This window comes from Hylaeus anthracinus, unplaced genomic scaffold (genome assembly GCF_026225885.1).
Source record: "Hylaeus anthracinus isolate JK02 unplaced genomic scaffold, UHH_iyHylAnth1.0_haploid 11997, whole genome shotgun sequence".
Classification (NCBI taxonomy): Eukaryota; Metazoa; Arthropoda; class Insecta; order Hymenoptera; family Colletidae; genus Hylaeus; species Hylaeus anthracinus.
This window is the reverse complement of record NW_026534344.1, coordinates 9,795,764-9,814,416: the sequence shown is the minus strand read 5'-3', so window position 1 is coordinate 9,814,416 and position 18,653 is coordinate 9,795,764. Positions and strand designations below refer to the sequence as shown.

Below are 18,653 nucleotides of genomic sequence, written 5' to 3'. Positions count from 1 at the left end.
TAACGCGAAAATTCCCGTTGCAACGTAATTTGGCGAAGGAGTTCTCTAGCGTCTGGTTGCGTTTCGCGAAATTCGTTGAGTCGCTCGATTAATTATTCGAGAAGAACAGGAAGGAGAGGAGGGATTCGCGGAAACGCGAATAAGCGATTCAAGAGGTTCGAGGTCGATCGAGATATCGCTGGAGCGGCGGCGATATCGCGACGGTGCCGCTGGAAATTTTATCAATACCGCGGCCGTCTAGTCGCTGACAGTCGTTCGTGAAAAGTACGCGGTCATCTGACGGGGTTGCCAGGACCACCGGATAGCTCTAGTTCAGGAAACCAGCAGCGACCGACGAACAACATGTGAGTAGATCGACGAATCCCTGCCACGTTCGCGAGAAGTGATTTCTACGTCGTAAAAAGAGAAGGAACCTGCTGAAACTGACGATTCCCTGCGGACGAATCTATATCCAATTGTCCCGCTATCCGCTGATGCAACCTCTACGCAAAAAACCCTGTACCTTTAACAACCTCGATCAATTCCTATTAAATCGGTTGGTCGTCGAGAACCGCAAGTGACTCTGACAGTTTCCGTGGGGGTTTCCCCTTTAATTCCATAATTGACACCCCGCATCTTCGACGGAACGCGGACTCGGTTTGGAATGTGTGTCACTGGGAATTTAAAGCGATTCTAAATAGCTCTCGCAGCGAATTTTTGATACGACGTTGAAGAGGGGGTTCCCTTTACAGTGTGATTTCTTGCCAACCCTCCGCTGTATGGTACTCGAATTCGTGGCACTCGAGGGAGTTCTCACAGCGGAGGGTGAATAACGAACTTGTAATGAAACCATAGATCCGGCGCACAGCTGGGAAAGATGCAGTCGTGCGAAACGTTGATGGAAATTATGGGGTTGCCAATTTGAAACACGAAAATGTCCCACGGAGTTTGTTATGTTCGTTAATCCCGATTCCGCTCGCTCGAGGTTCGATTCGGAAGAAATTCGATCGTAATTTCGTGGTCGTCGTCGTGTGATCGGTTCGCCGACAAGCATCGAATTCGGTGAAGCGAGTTTTAAGACGCAATTTCATAGGCCTTTGTCGCCAATCGATTTCGTTGCACGGCCAGTCCGCGATACACGCCAGAATTTCCAATAAAGTGCAGCAAAGCTTAAAGCGGACCACCGAGGCGATTTCCTTCGGACAGTGAAATTGCGGTCATTGAATTCTGGGCACTCGCCATGCCCCTCTTTCGTCATCGAACGGTCCATGATAAGGCTGAACAAATTGCTCGTAGATTTGCCATCTTATTCCATCGTCGACCGTTCGATTCGCGCATCTTCGCTAGGCTATTCCAACTCGACACTTTGAAGAAGGTCCGAATTATGATATCTGTCGTTTCCAACACGATGACAGTGCGGATCATAATCTTTTTCGTGGCCTAAACCAAGTACAATGACGTCAAACATAATTCTATTATTTCATACTTGGTATTAAAAGGGTACTATATGTACCTTAATATGGACATTGTTCAATATTCAACTTGGAAGAAATTATAGAATTATATAATAATATTCGAATTCATGCTTTGAATTCTAGGTTTTATTATTTCAACCAGTGATGGACAACTTTATTTGTTGTCGACATTGTCTAACATTCCACTTTGATGAAGTTGTTAAATTGTGTAATAATATTCGAATTTATGTTTTTAGTTGTAGTTGTTGTGGTAGTAAGTTGTGGTGGACAACATTTACGAATTAGATCAAATGAAATAGTTCAAATATAATTGTATTATTTATGCTTAATGTCAATTTTATTTATAGATATATACCTTAATACGGAAATTGTTTAGCATTTAACTCCGATGGAATTATACAATTATATACGTAATAATATCCGAATTCCTGCCTTGAATTGTAGGTTTTATTATTTTGATCAGTGGTGCACAGCTTTTCTCGTTTGTAAAATAAATAAAATAAAATAATATTTCTGGAGATTTAAAAACTGCAATGGCTGATGTTTGATTTTAGATACGAGGTATTTCATATTTAGCGTTGATAAAGTTGTAGTAAATTGCATAACAATGCTAAAATTCACATATGAATCTCACTATACATTGTTTAGACCAGAGATATTCTAACGATTCATTCATGAGGTTTGCTCTATAAAATACTTCATTTTAAAATACAAATTCTATATTTTATTCGAAACATCGTGTCGATGTAATTCATTGTAATTAACTTCACAATTAAAAATTAACTTCACAATCTAAAAATTGAATTTATATCATAGGTTCAAACAACCAAACACGACGAAACAGAAACTATTATGAAATAATATTTAATTTTTAACGCAATATTGAAGGTACTTTAGTATTTATTTTTATTTATCTATTTAATATTTGGCTTCGATGAAATGATAGCAAATTACAGAATATTATTCAGATTCTCATCTAATAATTGACTTATTTCATTTGGTATTATTCGTGAAACGCTACACGCGGTTAATTAAGACGTCGTTATTCAAGGTTATTATTTAGTTACTTTTTATACAATTTATTTTATATTGTATAAGATACATATATGTACACTTACTTTAATTTTTAAAATACATCTAAGCATAGTTTAAATCGAAAAACCAGAATTTCCATCAAGTTCCTTGAAATGAACTCCAAAAGGGAACTTTATTTTAGGCCAATTTGAACTCCAGTTTTCCTTCAACTGCGACAAGTGTTCGAGAAACCAAAAAGAAGCGATGAATATCGACGTTTCAGCGTTAAAGCAATGCTATCTGAGCGAGCTACCGTAATCGTTAACATATTTTTTGACCCGTAGAATCGTGAGCCTTAATTACGAACTCACGCGTACTGGTGGCAATCAATTCCAACACACGCGGGAACCGTACATTCTACTCGCTGTGTTTCTATATTTAGATAATCAATGCCGACCACATTTGCACCAATGTTCTACGGCTTTGGCGATGAAGCGAAAAGGTGTGCTTTCCGACGCTTATCGCAGCGAATCGGTGCAAGTAGATTATCCTCGACTTAGTCAGACAAACGTACATTAGTGTACACCGAGTCTGGTCGAAGCATACCTTGCAACCAGTGAATGGCTGATTTTTTTCAACGCCATTTTTCTTCTCTTCTTTAGGCAACTTTTTCTTATAAATAATAGAAATTGCTCCTATGTAATTTCATATTTTTTAAAAATTCAGTCTAGATGAAACTAACCGAGTTCGATAGCCGAGTTAGCGATGAAATTAGGTGCACTTACAATTAGCGTGATTGTTAATCGTTTCTATTATGTTCAAATTTCAAAAATTTGTATTTAGGAATCACGATAAAAGATACACTCTCACAAGCAGCTTCGCATTTCCTTTAAATAAATAATTCTGAAGTATTTTATTATTAACGTTTTCGATGAATCTAAAATTAGGACACGGATGCGATGATTTTCTAAAAGAAAGTTGACGCCTTCAAACATTAGCAAAAGTTTCTTCGTTCGCGCGTCGAACGTGTCATCATACAACTTTCTAAACAGGAAAAATCGATTTTATCCAACGAGAGTTTGTTGCAACTCGTGTCGTTACATTTTACACTCAAATATATTACCAATTAGATGCTAATATAAATTATTATAAAGTACCATTTGATCCGTATTTTTCATTTATATATACTTCAAAATTTAATCTTATTTTATATTGTAATTATTATTACACAATTTTCATATTATATAGAAGGGCAGTTTAGATATATAAGACTTTTCTGATTATTACATATAAATAAACAGAGTTTGTAACTAAATGATCCGATAAACAATTTTACAAGAAAGACTTCAGAATTTACTTTATAGTACGAAATATATTCGATATTTTTCTTTGAAATGAACGTACACGTGATTTTATTATTATAAAATAAAATCTTTAACCCTCTTTTGGATAACCCTTTATAACAAACGTGATGTCACCGTTACAAAATGCATCAGTTTCTACCTATTAATTTAATTATCACAGTGATTTAATTATGATCTGCCTTCTTCTAATCATTGAATTGTACGATTCAACATCGCAAGATAAACAACTGAAAAAGACAAACAGAAGCACGTAGCACAATTAATAGGACAGAAAATTTTACGCATCAAAATCAAGGGTAATCCAATAATGACGATGACCGGAGGATCAGCCACGATCGATATATTAATCCGATAACATAAGCTTCTTGAATGCATAAAGTCTCTGGACCACGTGAATCTCTCTCCTCCGTACCCCAATAAAAAATTGTTCTCTCCGAATGTACTGAAAATTTCCGTGGGAGAAATAATTACTTGGGCTTCCTGCGAACCGCAAAGTGAAAAATTTCCAAATTAATCGACTGCTTTATTTCCGTGAAAATGAATAATTAGCGAGGCACCTGTGCAAAGTTGTATATTAAAATGTGTCGGAATGAATTATGTCGAATTGTCGGATGTGTCGGATAGTCGTTGTTAATTTCTGCTAGACTGTGGAGTACCTTTGTTACGCAAAAATAGCGCAGTGTCTAACAATCGTCCAATGGATTCGATTGCAATTTGCTTTTTAATAATGTTAAATGAAAATGGTTACTCCATTTTAAGTATTTGATGATACAACAGCAGAAGAATTCAGGAATTTTGCCTAGATTTATTTTCTTTAACGCCTCGTCTTTAGAATAAGTTTTTTTAATTTCTAGTGAAAAATCCTGACGCGGATATATGAGTGATGTCGCAGTCAAGGTATTAACCCTTTGCAGTGGAGGCCTTTTTTTCTGGTATCTGCCAGCAACTCGAGATGTTTCTTAGCATTCTATTGCCATGAATTCTAAGCCTATCTAGATTTGAGAATAAGGTCACCTTTACCTCGCCGACAATCATTTTATTGATAGTTCGAGTTCCAAAGAAATTAAACCTAAAGAAACATCAGGTATTGTAAATTTGCTGCGTGAAACGTAATGGTGACTGATTGTGAGAGTCACCTCTCGAGTGCAAAGGGTTAAGCGACATCTACTTCCATGTTTCATCGAACAAAAGTCCGTGTGAAAATCTGTGTAAAAGTACCATTTGTGTCTTATTGAAAAACGAAATCCTAAAGCCTCTTTTGGAAATCGATCAGCTGTTGCTAGTCGGGTTGTTGGATAAGCGGCCAAAAATAAAACCGCCGGCTCTCTTCGACCGCATTTTAATCTGCCATCGTGCCCGATATCTCCAGAAATAGTGATTTACCGAGCCGAACACGCGCACGGAATCGAAAGCAACGACCAAGTATTCTCGCCATCTATTGCAAAAGTTGCCAGGTCGAAAACATGAAGAACATTTCACTTCCTTAAAATAAATTGGCCTGATTCGGAGGCAAATTGAACCAGTCCTAACTGATCAATTTGTATAGTGACGATACGGACTTTAAATAGAGGAGGATGTCTGAAAATAGAATATTCTGGAAAGTTCAGAGAGATATTAACCCAAGTTGAGTTTTATAATTAAAGGTTATCGTTTGTAACGCCACTTTTAGCTTCACCCCATATTGTTCTTCGCCTTCTTCAATACATATTTTTTATTTGTAAACTTTTTTTCAAATGTTTCAATCTATCTTTGAAGATAGAACTAAATTTTACATAGAAAAGTTGAATAAATTTCTTCTCTAACTGCACTGATAAATAATAATTTAACGAAAATGTAATTATGTCATCATCAGTTATTCTGTATTCATCTTTTCTGGGTAATTTTATTTAATTTTGTTCATTTTCAATTAATGTGTATTTATCACAAAGGTACTTTTCCTGTGATCATCTTTTTCTTGATTATTTCAGTATCGAATGACTGCTAAATTGTATTTAACAGGAATGTGTTTATATTTTAATGTAAAAATTGTTTACTTAAACATTGTTATAACCTACCATTTTGACCTCAATCATGAAATTTGGCCTTTGGATTTTGCAATAACTTTTCAAAAAAATAGGTAACTTTTGACTAGTAAAAATATTAACTTTATTGATTACTGGGTGATAGTTCAAGGTAAAGTTCTCATTATAAACCATTTCTATAACAATAATAAAGAAGATACTAAATGAAATCTTAGTTTTTTCATTTTTAGTTGTTCGTCATCAGACTGTGTATTCTATGTACCCATAGTGTACAAAAATACAAGTAAATATGATGTATTAATATTATTATACGAATTTAAGAAATACTTATAATCTAATCAAACTTTTCAAATTTATATAAATGCATAAACTCTGCATTTGTCATGCAGATGCATGATTTGAAATGCATTTATCATTATTCTTGTATAATTTTGTTTTACTTTTTTTAATTTCAATCGGTGGTAATTCATTTTTATTAATTTATATTTATCATCAAGCATCTTCCTAAGCTCATCCTTTATTAATAATTTGCATTTTTAATTCTCTCAAGCGCACATTATGATGTCTATTATGCAATAATAATCGATATTAATTTCCTCTTAATTGTAGAGTACCTTTGTTCCGCAAAAATAATGCAATCTTTAAAACAATCGTCGAATCAATCCGATCCCAAAATGTTTTCGAATGAAACTAGTAAATGAAGTCATACGATAATTAGCGTTTGTTATTCAAATGTCGTGTTAAGAAATATACTTGCTAATATTTCATATGGAAGCTGGGTGAAACGTGGATATCAATATATGAGTCGTTCATTACAAAAGTTTATCTTCGTTTCGAGATATAAAAGGTTTTACGTTTCGGTCGTTTGAAATATATGTATTGATAAGAGGTATCAAATAGGCTCGGTGTGTACTTTTGGCGATTGCAGATAGGTAAATTTATCAGGTGTTAGAAGAATATAGACACACACACACTCCTGGCGCGGTTTTCGATGATTTCACTGCTTTTCACTTTTCCCATTTAATACCATTAATAATATAAAATTTTAAATCTGTGTTTGTGACTTCACTATAACTGTCATTATTTTTTACCAATTCAGATAATATCTCTTTTAATTACTTCTAAACAAATTTCCTCGATTTAGTACGAATGCTTATGGGACTGGGTTGTATATCTTCTATTTTTAGCAATAAACTGCATACAAAGATACACGTTATGCATTTATGACAAATGTAAATATATAAAAATATACAAGAAAGGAAAAAACATACTTTAACCTCTTGTGGGACGAATTTTAAACAGATTCTTTTTGCTCTACTGGAATACACACAAATTAAAGCAATGTTTATGTGTAAATTGATTTTAACATACGAACATGTTCTCTCACATTAATATGGTACATGTTTTAATTCTAAAAAGTACAGTGATCTAAAGTAATGTTCTTTATCTGTCTAAATAAAAGTATGAAATTGCATAAACATCAACAGTCCCATAAGTACCATATTGTATAAATTTGTATTATACAAATTCTAATAGAATACTATTAACAAGCATTAATAAATTAACAAACAGTAAATTAATTAATACGTTTCGTTTACTAACTTTGTTGGCTCTACAGGTGGTTAAACATTAACAACATTCATTATTCATAATTTCATCATGCATCTGGTGCGTGACAAATTTATTTCAACAATGAAGCCTCCCACGATCGTAAATTATCGTTGCGAACAACGAATATCGGAGTGAGTTGGTCGTAAATTTGCAAATAGATCAACAAAGCTGAAACAAGCGTGGTGCGTGTTTCTGAGAAATTGAAATTCACGCCGAAAGTAATATAGAATGCGTTACGTCGTCGACTCGAGACTCCCACGATAATTAAACTAACATCGTCGTTGTTCCAAGAAAGGTTGTTCCATGTGCGAAAGGTCAACCGTATTTACGTATGATATATCTTCGTCCAGGTCGAATCAAATATCACGCTTCTTAACCTTTAAACTTCCAACGGTTTTGCTCTGGTTTTCAACGAATAGCAAATATTCTTCGAAAACGAGAAGAAGCGATCAGTTTTGGATACGGTACCGTGAAAAAGTCTTAGGTTATTTACGCTACCTTTTATATTTTTACTGCTAAAGAAGGAACACAAATTTGTATTCAGCATATATATATATAGAGTGGGCCAAGTGAGTGTAACAAGCTATAACTTCATTATTTGTATATTTAGAGAAAAATGTCAAAGAGAAAAGATGTATAGTTAAAAGAACACTATATTTGTAGGAACATATTTCTTTTTTATAAGTGCAATGGTGCATGTGCAATCGAGCATTACAAACATTCGTTTAAAATATCTCATGAATTAATGATTTTTGGACTTTATTCTAATACTGCTGTACGTAGAATGGCGAAAGGATTCAATTTATGCAAAAAAATATGCGTATCCATTTAAAAAAAATAGCACATGCACTATTGCACTTATAAAAACAAAAAGAAGGTTCTACAAATATTGTACATTTTGAACTATTCATTTTTTTCTGTTGACATTTTTCAATAAATGTAGTGATAACGAAGTTATGCCTTGTTACACTTACTTGGCCAATCCTGTATTTTATTTTGCCAATTTTATTGTTATTGCTATATTTGTGGTTCTTTGTCTCTCTAATGCGTTACAAGGAAACTCCAAAAACTCTCAATTTAAGGCTGCTTTCCCTAAAGCGATAATGACGATCAATAAAATATGAATTTTGTATTAGTACAGAAGAGTATGGCCCGAAAGTTTCTCATAATGGATTATGAATGGGTCATACTACACCAAATCGATCAGTTTTATACTCGATGTTGAGCATTTTATTAAATGTAAAACTTTTTGCACTCCATGCAAAAATAACGGGGGTTTACATGATCTTTTTATTGTTTTTTAAATTGTTTAAGAAACAGCAACCTTCTAGTTATTTAACAATTAAGTTAATCAAGTTAACAATTTTATCTAATTTTTACTAAGACTGTCCTCAGAAACGAATTTTTATTTTCACTATTATTATATTAAACATACGAAATTCCAGTTTGAACTACATATCTTTTTGCTTCATTCGTAAAGTTACTTCTGTGATATAAATAAATAAACAGTTTATATATTGGAAAATGCAAAACGGTGCAAGAATTGAATTTACTTATTAAATGAAAACTTGTTGCTGATAATATTAATTTAAACTGATAATTAATAATGGAAATTCACATTAAAAATAGAGTGAACGATTATATACGTCATTGAACAAATACAATTTTAAAAAAGCAATTTTCCTGTATTGAGTACAATCATTCACATTTTTTTAATATTCTATATTCTGCATTTTTATTCAAATTTCGTATCAAATTCATTTGATTAATTTAGTAACAACCAAATAACAATTCGAAATATTACCTCCCAAGTCGAGATACAGCCTTCAAACTTGCCATATATTCTTTTTTAACAACAAACTTTGACATCCATATTCTCCTATAAATTTTGTCATAAATTAACAAAGTATACAATTTTGAACATTTGCACAACTTTTTCCTACAATCTGTACGATAGAAGTCATGTTGTCTTTTCATTAATTTAATCCAAAACGAAAACCAAAACCTACATTTCTCATTATTTTGATCCAAAGGCAATCAGCATAAAAGTTCAGAAACCTACCTTCCATCCTAATTTCTATGCACGCGTAAGGGAATATATTATCACAAGTCTCTCTCGACATTTACCACAGATGAAAAATGAAATTCTACGCCGCGTCGTCTGGGAACATACGACAGAAAAATGGAGGAACACAAGCGATCAAATTAATCGTCCCTGAGGTTGGATTCGCATTCAACGAACTCTCATGCTAAACCCCTCGTGAGAACACAGCCTGCCCACTTCAAGATTTCTAACCGCGTTTAATCCTCCAACGAGTGCATCTTGCGCCATACTGCGCTTGCACTTCCGCCATTCGCTATTCAATTTCCTTTTCCCGGGGATTAGACTTCACCGAGAAGAATGCTTTGTAACGCGCCTTCGCTCAAGATTGATAACGGTTCAGATGTTCAGGGAAATTCCAAAATTTCTGTCGCGATTTCTCACAAGTTTAACTTGGAGTTTATAGCTTGGTTTATAGCTTGGAGAGTTTAGATTTTAGGGTTTGGTATATTGTTTTGTGAATTCGACCCTCGAGAATACCCATCAGAAACATAGGTATTGTATTTTAATATTGCTCGATGACGATATTACGTAATCAAGTGAATATTTTAACATTTTTTAATCTGTTTATCTGTATAAATATTATTTTAATTTAATTATGTTTCTTAATTAAACATTTATTAATTGCTTTTCATGTCTTCTATCAGACATCGTTACATTTCATTTAATTCTTACTGTACATTGTTTTGCATTTGCATTTGCTGAATTGCCTCTATTCATAATTGTTATATTAAAAATGCTACTAGTCTGTTGGGGCCCACTGGCTCCCCTGTAGCTCGGGTACCTCGGGATTGCTACACCCGTACTGTAGCTACAATCAAACATAGCTACAGCCCCTGAAAGTACTCGTAAAGGAACTAGGATAATGTTAACGTCGACAAATTTAGCTTCTAAAATACAAAGAAAATAATAGGATTATAGCAGTTTTTTTTTTATGTATTATGAATAATTGTCCCGTGTTGAAACTTTATGTATAGTTCGTACCTGTGTCATGAGGGTACAATTTTTTCAGGCAAAAGAAATAAATATGCATAGTTACACTCATACTTTTTATGTCTGAGAACATTGTCCTGTAAAACAATGATTTCCAAATGCATTAAAAACCAACTCCATAAAAAAATAGGATTACTATGCCCCTCTCGGAAAAACGTAATTCTGAGTAGAAACAACGACTAATGACCAGACGTGGCAAATTGGCGATACATCTGACAATTACTCGCAGTTTCTACTTGAATTACCGTTTGCATTCTCTGTAAAGATGGAGTCTGGTACAGCATCGTCAACTTTGTAACGATCTAACTTGTTAAAAGCATTTCAAATCAAAAATAAAATAATATCACTGCCAAATACGACAAGTTCTGTACCAAGAATTTTTAAAATTCATTTTCTCGAAAACGCAAGCTCGTGTCCAAAAATTCTATTGTTCATTTTCGATGCAGCTTTGCTTGTTCATCTCCAGCCTTCCTATTAATATAGGCTGTTTCCTGAGTTTTGTAGCATACTCTACAGATCATGTTCTCCTTCATCCAGTATCTACTTGCTGTCCATTCAATCCCTAATTTAAATCTTGCTACTATCTTTACTTTCCCGGTCTTTCGTCCTTCGTGTAAAAGCTTTGCTATATCTTTCTGCACTCATCTCAACTATTCTATTACGTATCTTGAATCTCTTATCTTTCCTCTCCTTTCTTCTAGCAGGTTCTTTTCATTTCCGTGTTTCCATTCTTCTATTACATTTTTCCCCTCCTCGTCTTTTCTTCTACTTCCCATCTGTCCCTTAATACTGCATGTAGCTTTTCTCGTGTTTTCCCCAGTTTGTGTTCTTCCGTTTTATCTTATCCATTTCTTTCCTGCGTTCTTTTAGTAATTTTTTCTTCTACTTCGTTTTATTTTTCCTTCGTACTTCAATCTCCCTAACCTAAATCTTCCTATCATCTTTACTTTCCTGCTCTTTCCTCTTTCATAATTTTTGATAGCTGATCTTCGTACGAGCGTCCGCCCTTAACATTAATTTAAATATGTCAGAAGGTTGTAAATTCCAAGTTACGACACAGGTTCGAAGGAAAGATTGGATATTTCACTATAGAATTCACTCATCGTGTAAATGCATTACTTGCAGGGCCACCGAGGGCGGTCTAACAGCGGATGCGGCTGCAGCAGGTGCAGGTTCCGGTGAGATCGTCGGGGGTCCCAGGACGCCTCAGCAAATCGCCTCGCAGAAACGATTGCAGGCGACGCAGGCGCAGGTCGACGAGGTCGTCGACATTATGAAAACGAACGTTGAGAAGGTCCTGGAACGTGATCAAAAGCTCTCAGAACTCGATGATCGGGCAGGTGAGATCAAATGGAGCGGATCCACTTTAATCATTCACCTTTATAGAACTTTTTCAATTTTTAATACTAAATTTTCCATTTATTAGATGTAGAGTCCAGAATAGTACTTAAAAAATTTTTAATATTAGATTTTTACTTTATTAAGTGTACACCTTAATCCTGTGCTTTTCTAAAATAACCTTGCGATTTATTTATAAAGAAAACTTTGATTTATATACGAGAAAAACATATAACTTTTAATTTTATCTTAGTTACATATTTCAAGAAAGCAGATGTAGTTGTAAAGACAAAATTGCGAGTTAATATTTTTATGTATACTATTTCTATTTAACCATACATCGAATGTAACGGCGCGGAATTAATTTCTACATCTAATATAAATTATAATATATAATTTAGTAGTTAAATTTAATTGGAGACATTGTATCTTTGTCTGCGTTGAAGAGGTTAACAAGTTCAACAAGCATTCTTTCGTGTAATTTTATTTTAAAGAAGTTACAGAAGATGATTTAAACTTCTCGTAATACTGAAATAATTATTTCAAGTGACTGTATGTACGATATTACTTTTACGACAAAGAAAGGGATGGCAAATTATCTCTGTCACGTAGTATTACGACTACATTATTGAAATTAGTTGGGAATAAAAAGTTAAAGGATTCTATTTCATTAAACAACGAGACGTACAATACTGCCTACCAAAGGTGTCAATTTGACGTGATGTGTAAATTGTTTATAATGACATTGAATAAATTGAACTGTGCTCTGTGAGATGGTAAGGTCACTTAGCGACGTAAATGGTGCAATCTTTCTTTTAAAAAATCCAAAAAGAAATTAATTTTATATAAAGGAATTCTTCTAAGTTGGGAAGCGTTCTAGGTCTTATCAATAAGGTTGACCCTAGAACGAAACGCCTTCCAACCGATAAGAATCCCTTCCCATAAAATTAATTCTTTTGAAATTTCTTAAAAAAAGAATACACCTTCTGTCTCCTCAATTAATATTTTCATTTTAAATATCGCGATTGCTGAATATCAAATTTTCAAAATAAAGTGTAAGACGATTGATAAAAATGAACAAAGTCAGTAAAAGTTACAAATATATATCTTAAGTTAGTACTGTAAAGAAATGAACGTTCAGAATTTAACAAGTTTGACCCCAGGTTGCATAAAATATAAGCAAACATACACGCTGATTTTCAATCGATGCGAGAAATGCAATTGAAACGAAAAATTGAAGAACTCACGAATAGTCGGCCATGTTCGTCTAAACGTAACTTCATTAATTTTCTGCATTAAAGCTGGATTAAAGCGGTGCACGCCGATGTCAATTACAGTGACTCTTGCGAATCGATGCAGTTGTTCCGAGGCTGACCATTATCGACCCATCTTCCCTGCACGTGGTCTGACTATATCGTGACTTTTGTCACTGTCTACTTTAATTAAAGGGGTACTCCTTTACTGTAGCTCAACAAATAATTCTTGTTGCTCAAAACCTTTAAAATATTCTATTTATAAATATATCTAAATTACATTAATAAAATGTTTGAATTGTCAATATCACAACCGTTTTATTAGGCGTAGAATGAATTCATTCGTAATAGAAAATCATACAACTTTTAATCTTCTCCCAATCAAGCATTCTAAAACAATACATAAAGTTGTCAAAATAAAATGTTGGAACCAATTTGTATGTTTCATTACTATGAAGGGTGATAGTTGACTAAAATAGTAAAAGTTATAAGAAAATCGCAAACAAATACTCTCGATAATTGACACTCTCGTGAGATTCGAATGATCTTTCTGAAGTCGCGTAAGTTACACATCTGTGCAACTGATTACGATAATGTAGTCTCAACGTAGAGACACACAATGGAGTCCCTTGTGATGTTGGAAGCCATCAGTGAAATCTCTAGCCCTCGGTGTGTATCCATCGTCATTGTCTCGCGCATTCCAGTTCCTCGTCATAAAAGTATCGTAGCATTTTATGTCCAAGGAACCAAAAAACCTTACACCAACATCTTTTTTTTTCAATTGCACGTCTCTACAAGTCTTCGAAACGAAATCTCCCATGTTCTCAGTAGAGACTTCGTTGAACTAAAATTTACGCAAACACTTTCATTGAATCTTTTTATAAAACTGTAAAAGTTAGAAGTCCTGTTCTAAAACAAGCTTAGACTAGACCAGGTATCATGGTGATACTCGAACTAACGACTTGGAATTTCTTTCTTCAGACGCGCTACAGCAAGGAGCGTCACAGTTTGAGCAACAAGCAGGGAAACTGAAAAGGAAGTTTTGGCTTCAAAATCTAAAGGTAATATCTGTTTCATTGGTATCAGTCATTTTTATGTTCTTTATATCGAACAGTGTGACGACTATATAGGCATTCAGAACAAAATTCATAACTTTCAAGTTGATCAATTTTTAGCATAATATTCTTGATACTTTTTTAAAGAGAATATAAAAATAGTTTTATTCATAAAAATTGAGGTGATTATTTCACTTATTTAATAAAATTTCTTAATTTATTACACAAAAAATTAAGGCAAATTATTATTATTACATTTAAATTACGCATCTATTTTAAAGATACTGCAATATTCAAATCAACTTATAAAAATGATATTAAAGAAAGAAACACTACCAGTGTCTTTGAATAAAATGCATAGATTTTTTCTTTAGTTTTATCCTTGATTTAAACAATAAATTGATGTATTAAGTAAATGTTATCGATAATGTCACAAACTACATTCTTTTACCAATATTTCAAAAAATGAATATCGTTTACTTATTACATTATTAAGTTTATTGTACATACATTATTTGTATCCTATACTTCTGTTCCTAATTCTATCCTTATACTTGAATTTTGTTCATTAAATGTCGCACGGTGTATCGGTTCAATATTGACCGTTTCGCTCGGCTTTATTCGCAGATGATGATCATCATGGGCATCATGGTGCTGATCGTATTGGCCATTATTGTCGGTAAGTAACCAGAAGCATAGATGCATTTTGAGAAAGCTAACGACACCGCCGTTGTCTAAATATTTTGTATCATCTGGTTCGATGTGTCTCTTCACGATTTCGAACGACTAATTCGTCGAGCTATATATTTTTCGAAATTTGCCAAAATTCCAGCCCCGTTACACTACAAGCGTAACCTAGGTGACTTTAGGTAATGCTTTTAGGTGACTCTGGCTTTGATAAAAATCGATGACTACATATCTATGGGATTCCCTGAATATACCAAGGGTAAAGAAAGGATTTGCACGCTTATTAACGTTTCGTTTTCTAAGACAATATATTGTATAATAGAGCACCAAAACATGTACATTATGCTCGTTATACTTCTTTACTTCTTAAACAGTTATCTTAAAAAAAAAAAAAAAACTGAGTGTGCAAATGCTTTGTTGACCCATTGTAGACTCTTTCGAAGAGACTCGAGTGAATTTTCGAATACAAACGCGAGTCAGACTGCTGACTGAATCAGTCGTTCTCGGCTACTGTCTCTGTCAATCTACATTTCCGCGCTGAGAAAAGTACCACGTGAACAAGAAATTGTGTTTGCACGACGCTGAGGGACGTTGACGTCCCGAGTGAAGTCTTGCCGAATAAGCTTGCACGGCACTCTAGAAATTCCTCCGAAATCCCGGAGAAATTTCACGAGCGTTCTCGAGATACTTTCGTCGACAAAAGTGTCACCGTGCGTCGCGCGAGTCATAACATTACGACCGTTCTTCTCGATCACGAGAAAACTGGCGAAAGTCGCTGATACGATGTCAAGGGAAACGCTAAGACATCATTTCGTTACGCATAAATTTTATTCACCTACGAGGGAATCGGAAGTGAGAACGCGATATACTTTGATGAGCCGCCATCTGAAATTGTAGGTCTCGACGAATTGGTTGAGAAACGCCACCGTCTTAGGGACATTTCACCAATCGTTTTCGAGATGAAGGAATTCAAGCGTCGAAGTTTAAAAGTCCTTTGACAAAACGATGTCGATTCACATTTTGCAAGAAAAGTGACACAAATCGAAATATAGAAAAATTATTACTATGTGTCGATTGTGTTTTATAAATATCGAACTTTACATAGGAAACGTTACTTTGATCAACTTCGGTATTTCTAGTATTCTAAGTTTGCAATATGAGTAAAAAAATCCCATAACACAATGAATACCTAATTACTTGTAAATAAAGTAAACCTAAATGATTTATCATTTCCTTTAGATTTACTTTACCTGTGACACGCTTAAAAAAAGTTCTCGAAGGACTTCATTTTCTTTTGCCTCTTATAAAATTTATATTTTTCGTTTTGCGTCACTTTTCTTGCGTGGGTGCAATATATAGGTGATACAGTCATAGATCTTGATAAAAGGAACAGAAAAGACCGATATAATTTTTCCTTTAAGTGAACATTAACAACTGAAAGTGCAGTTCTTCCTTGGAGTCCCACGCGACATTGCGTAGACTTGACAAGATGGCGGCGCACATAGTGTACCGATCAAAGCACTTGGCGTGCAAAAAGAGGATTGCATTTTCAGCTATATCTATTCATTTGATCAGAAAATTATATAAAACTTTGCTGTTCCTTTTATCGTGATTGATAAATCCGTGCCGTTATCTAGTCGATATTACAACTTCAAAATTTTTACTTAACCTTATCCACCTTGTTGACTATCTAACTGAAATAGTTGGGTAATTAACAAGTAATTCGGTTGAAATCTACAATTTGAGACTCATCAAAAAGGTATTTAACCCTCGTTAACCTCGGCTGAGTAGTTTCGACTCAGTCGCGAACAAAATAACGATCGACAATCTTTCTCGAGTTCGCGAAAAATTTACTGTTTCGCTCAGGATCTAACGCGACATTTCTTACTGATCATCATTTAACGTGTGAACTCAATGTGTTTCTCTTTTCCCGTCTAGTGAAATTCATGTAGACGCGCTGATGGAAGAGATTTGTGTGTGAGTGAGTCTGAAGGTAGAAAGCAACAAAACTGCGACGTTGCGTATTACTGTTGTATCTCTCTCTCTCTCTCTCTCTTTCTCTCTCCCCCCTCTCTCTCTCTATCTATCTATCTATCTATCTATCACTGTTTTTCAACTTCTGTTTTCCCTCTGTTACGTTCCTCAACCCTTTTTTTTTCATGTAGGACGTGTGTACGCGTACCTGTATACGGATATGTACATCTCCGTTCTCGTTGTTCTATACATCACCAGACTCCATAGCCCTCAGCCCTTCAGAATTTCTACCTGACGTTTTGAAGGCGTGCCCCATGCAAGTGTTCGCAATTTCGTAAGAATTTTTCGACCAGTTTCCTTTTCTGTTGGACTCTTAACGACGTAAATTTAATTTCATTGGTATTATCGTGTACTTTGCAAAATACAAATTTAAAATATATTTAAGATATGGTGAAAGACACTGTTTCACTCTTCAGGAGACGTTCAGTAAAAGACACTAGATTCGGTCTTATAGGACATGTCAAATTAAAAAAATGCTAGAATATGTTGAGACTGCGGATGTTTATGCTGATTCAAATATTTACAGATTCAGATGAAGAATTGTGATTTAAATAATTGTATGTTTTATCATCTGAACAGTGTAACATGGGAAGCTTTAATTGAGAATGAAGTCTCGGAAAAAGACATCTCAAACATTGGTAATATTTAAAATATGTCATAACATTAGTTTTAGCCTGACAATTGAGTAAGAACGCTCTGAAAAGACAAGTCAGCTGTAGATAAAATGATTGTCCTCTTCATTAAGGAGACTAGGCAACTAAAAAGCTCCAAAATACACATGCTTCCGTTTATACATACGGTCAGTCCCATAAATATTCGTACCCTCTGTATCTATTGAAAGTAAGAATATAAATGATTTCCTTGGAAATTGTTAACATATTAGAACAAAATGATTACAATAGTAACTGTAATACTGCAAAGATTCATTTTTCATTTAAAGAAAGAACTATTTTGTTTTTTCTTAGAAAAGTGCAGTCTCTAAAAAATTGTTCACAGACTCGATTATAATATTACAGGTGTTTTGATAACCATCACCAAGGAAATTTCAATATCCTCATTCGTGAAGCTCGTATAAATAGCTAAACAAATTTGATTGTTGTCTATAAAATACATTTAATAATGTGTTAAATGAGGAGTGGGGACTTGCATCCATTTGCTTGAAATTAATTCCTAACGAAGACTTTACGAGTAATTTGACCATTGAATCGTTCGTATAAAGGGTATATGGCTCCTCCATTCGAGTAGGTGTCAGATATATACCGAATATTCCTTCCAGGAATTGTTTATGATCCCTTTTGCCCCTTGTAAACAGAACCTGCCTGGAGGGGTTCAGAGGATCCGCTCAATAAACATAATTAAGACTCCCACACACCTGGATATCAGATTCAAAATCGTACGCAATTTCTCTTGAAGAGAGCTTTCCATATAAACAATTATTACTCACTCACGGATTCAAAATTCCTTATGAAAGTCACGACATAAAAGACGTCATTTTTTCTAAACAGAGCAAGCAAATGTTACACGTAGAATATCAAAGTTTTGTTTCTAGACTTGCGGCTGATTACAGTTTACGAAATACTTTTTCAATTAATTCTACCGAGCCGTTACGAAGTGTTTCGAAATTTTTATTGAAACTTCATAAACGTCAGTGTCTTTTTTCCAGTAAATTCCCCATAATTAAATGTTCAACAACAAATCCGTCGTTAAGTTGTCCAAGAGAAACGCAAT

The 18,653-nt window shown here is 34.3% G+C and overlaps 1 protein-coding gene across 2 annotated transcripts in view; it reads left to right on the top strand.

Moving 5' to 3' along the window:
- Nucleotides 1–18,653, top strand: part of LOC128889495 (neuronal synaptobrevin-like) — a 39,573-nt gene continuing 20,920 nt past the window's right edge. For both annotated transcript variants that reach the window (XM_054147172.1, XM_054147173.1), the window contains exons 1-4: nucleotides 1–344; nucleotides 11,684–11,898; nucleotides 14,131–14,210; nucleotides 14,832–14,883. In XM_054147172.1, the coding sequence (XP_054003147.1) occupies nucleotides 343–344; nucleotides 11,684–11,898; nucleotides 14,131–14,210; nucleotides 14,832–14,883 (349 nt within the window). In that variant the 5' untranslated portion in view covers nucleotides 1–342. The remainder of the gene's footprint in view (nucleotides 345–11,683; nucleotides 11,899–14,130; nucleotides 14,211–14,831; nucleotides 14,884–18,653) is intronic.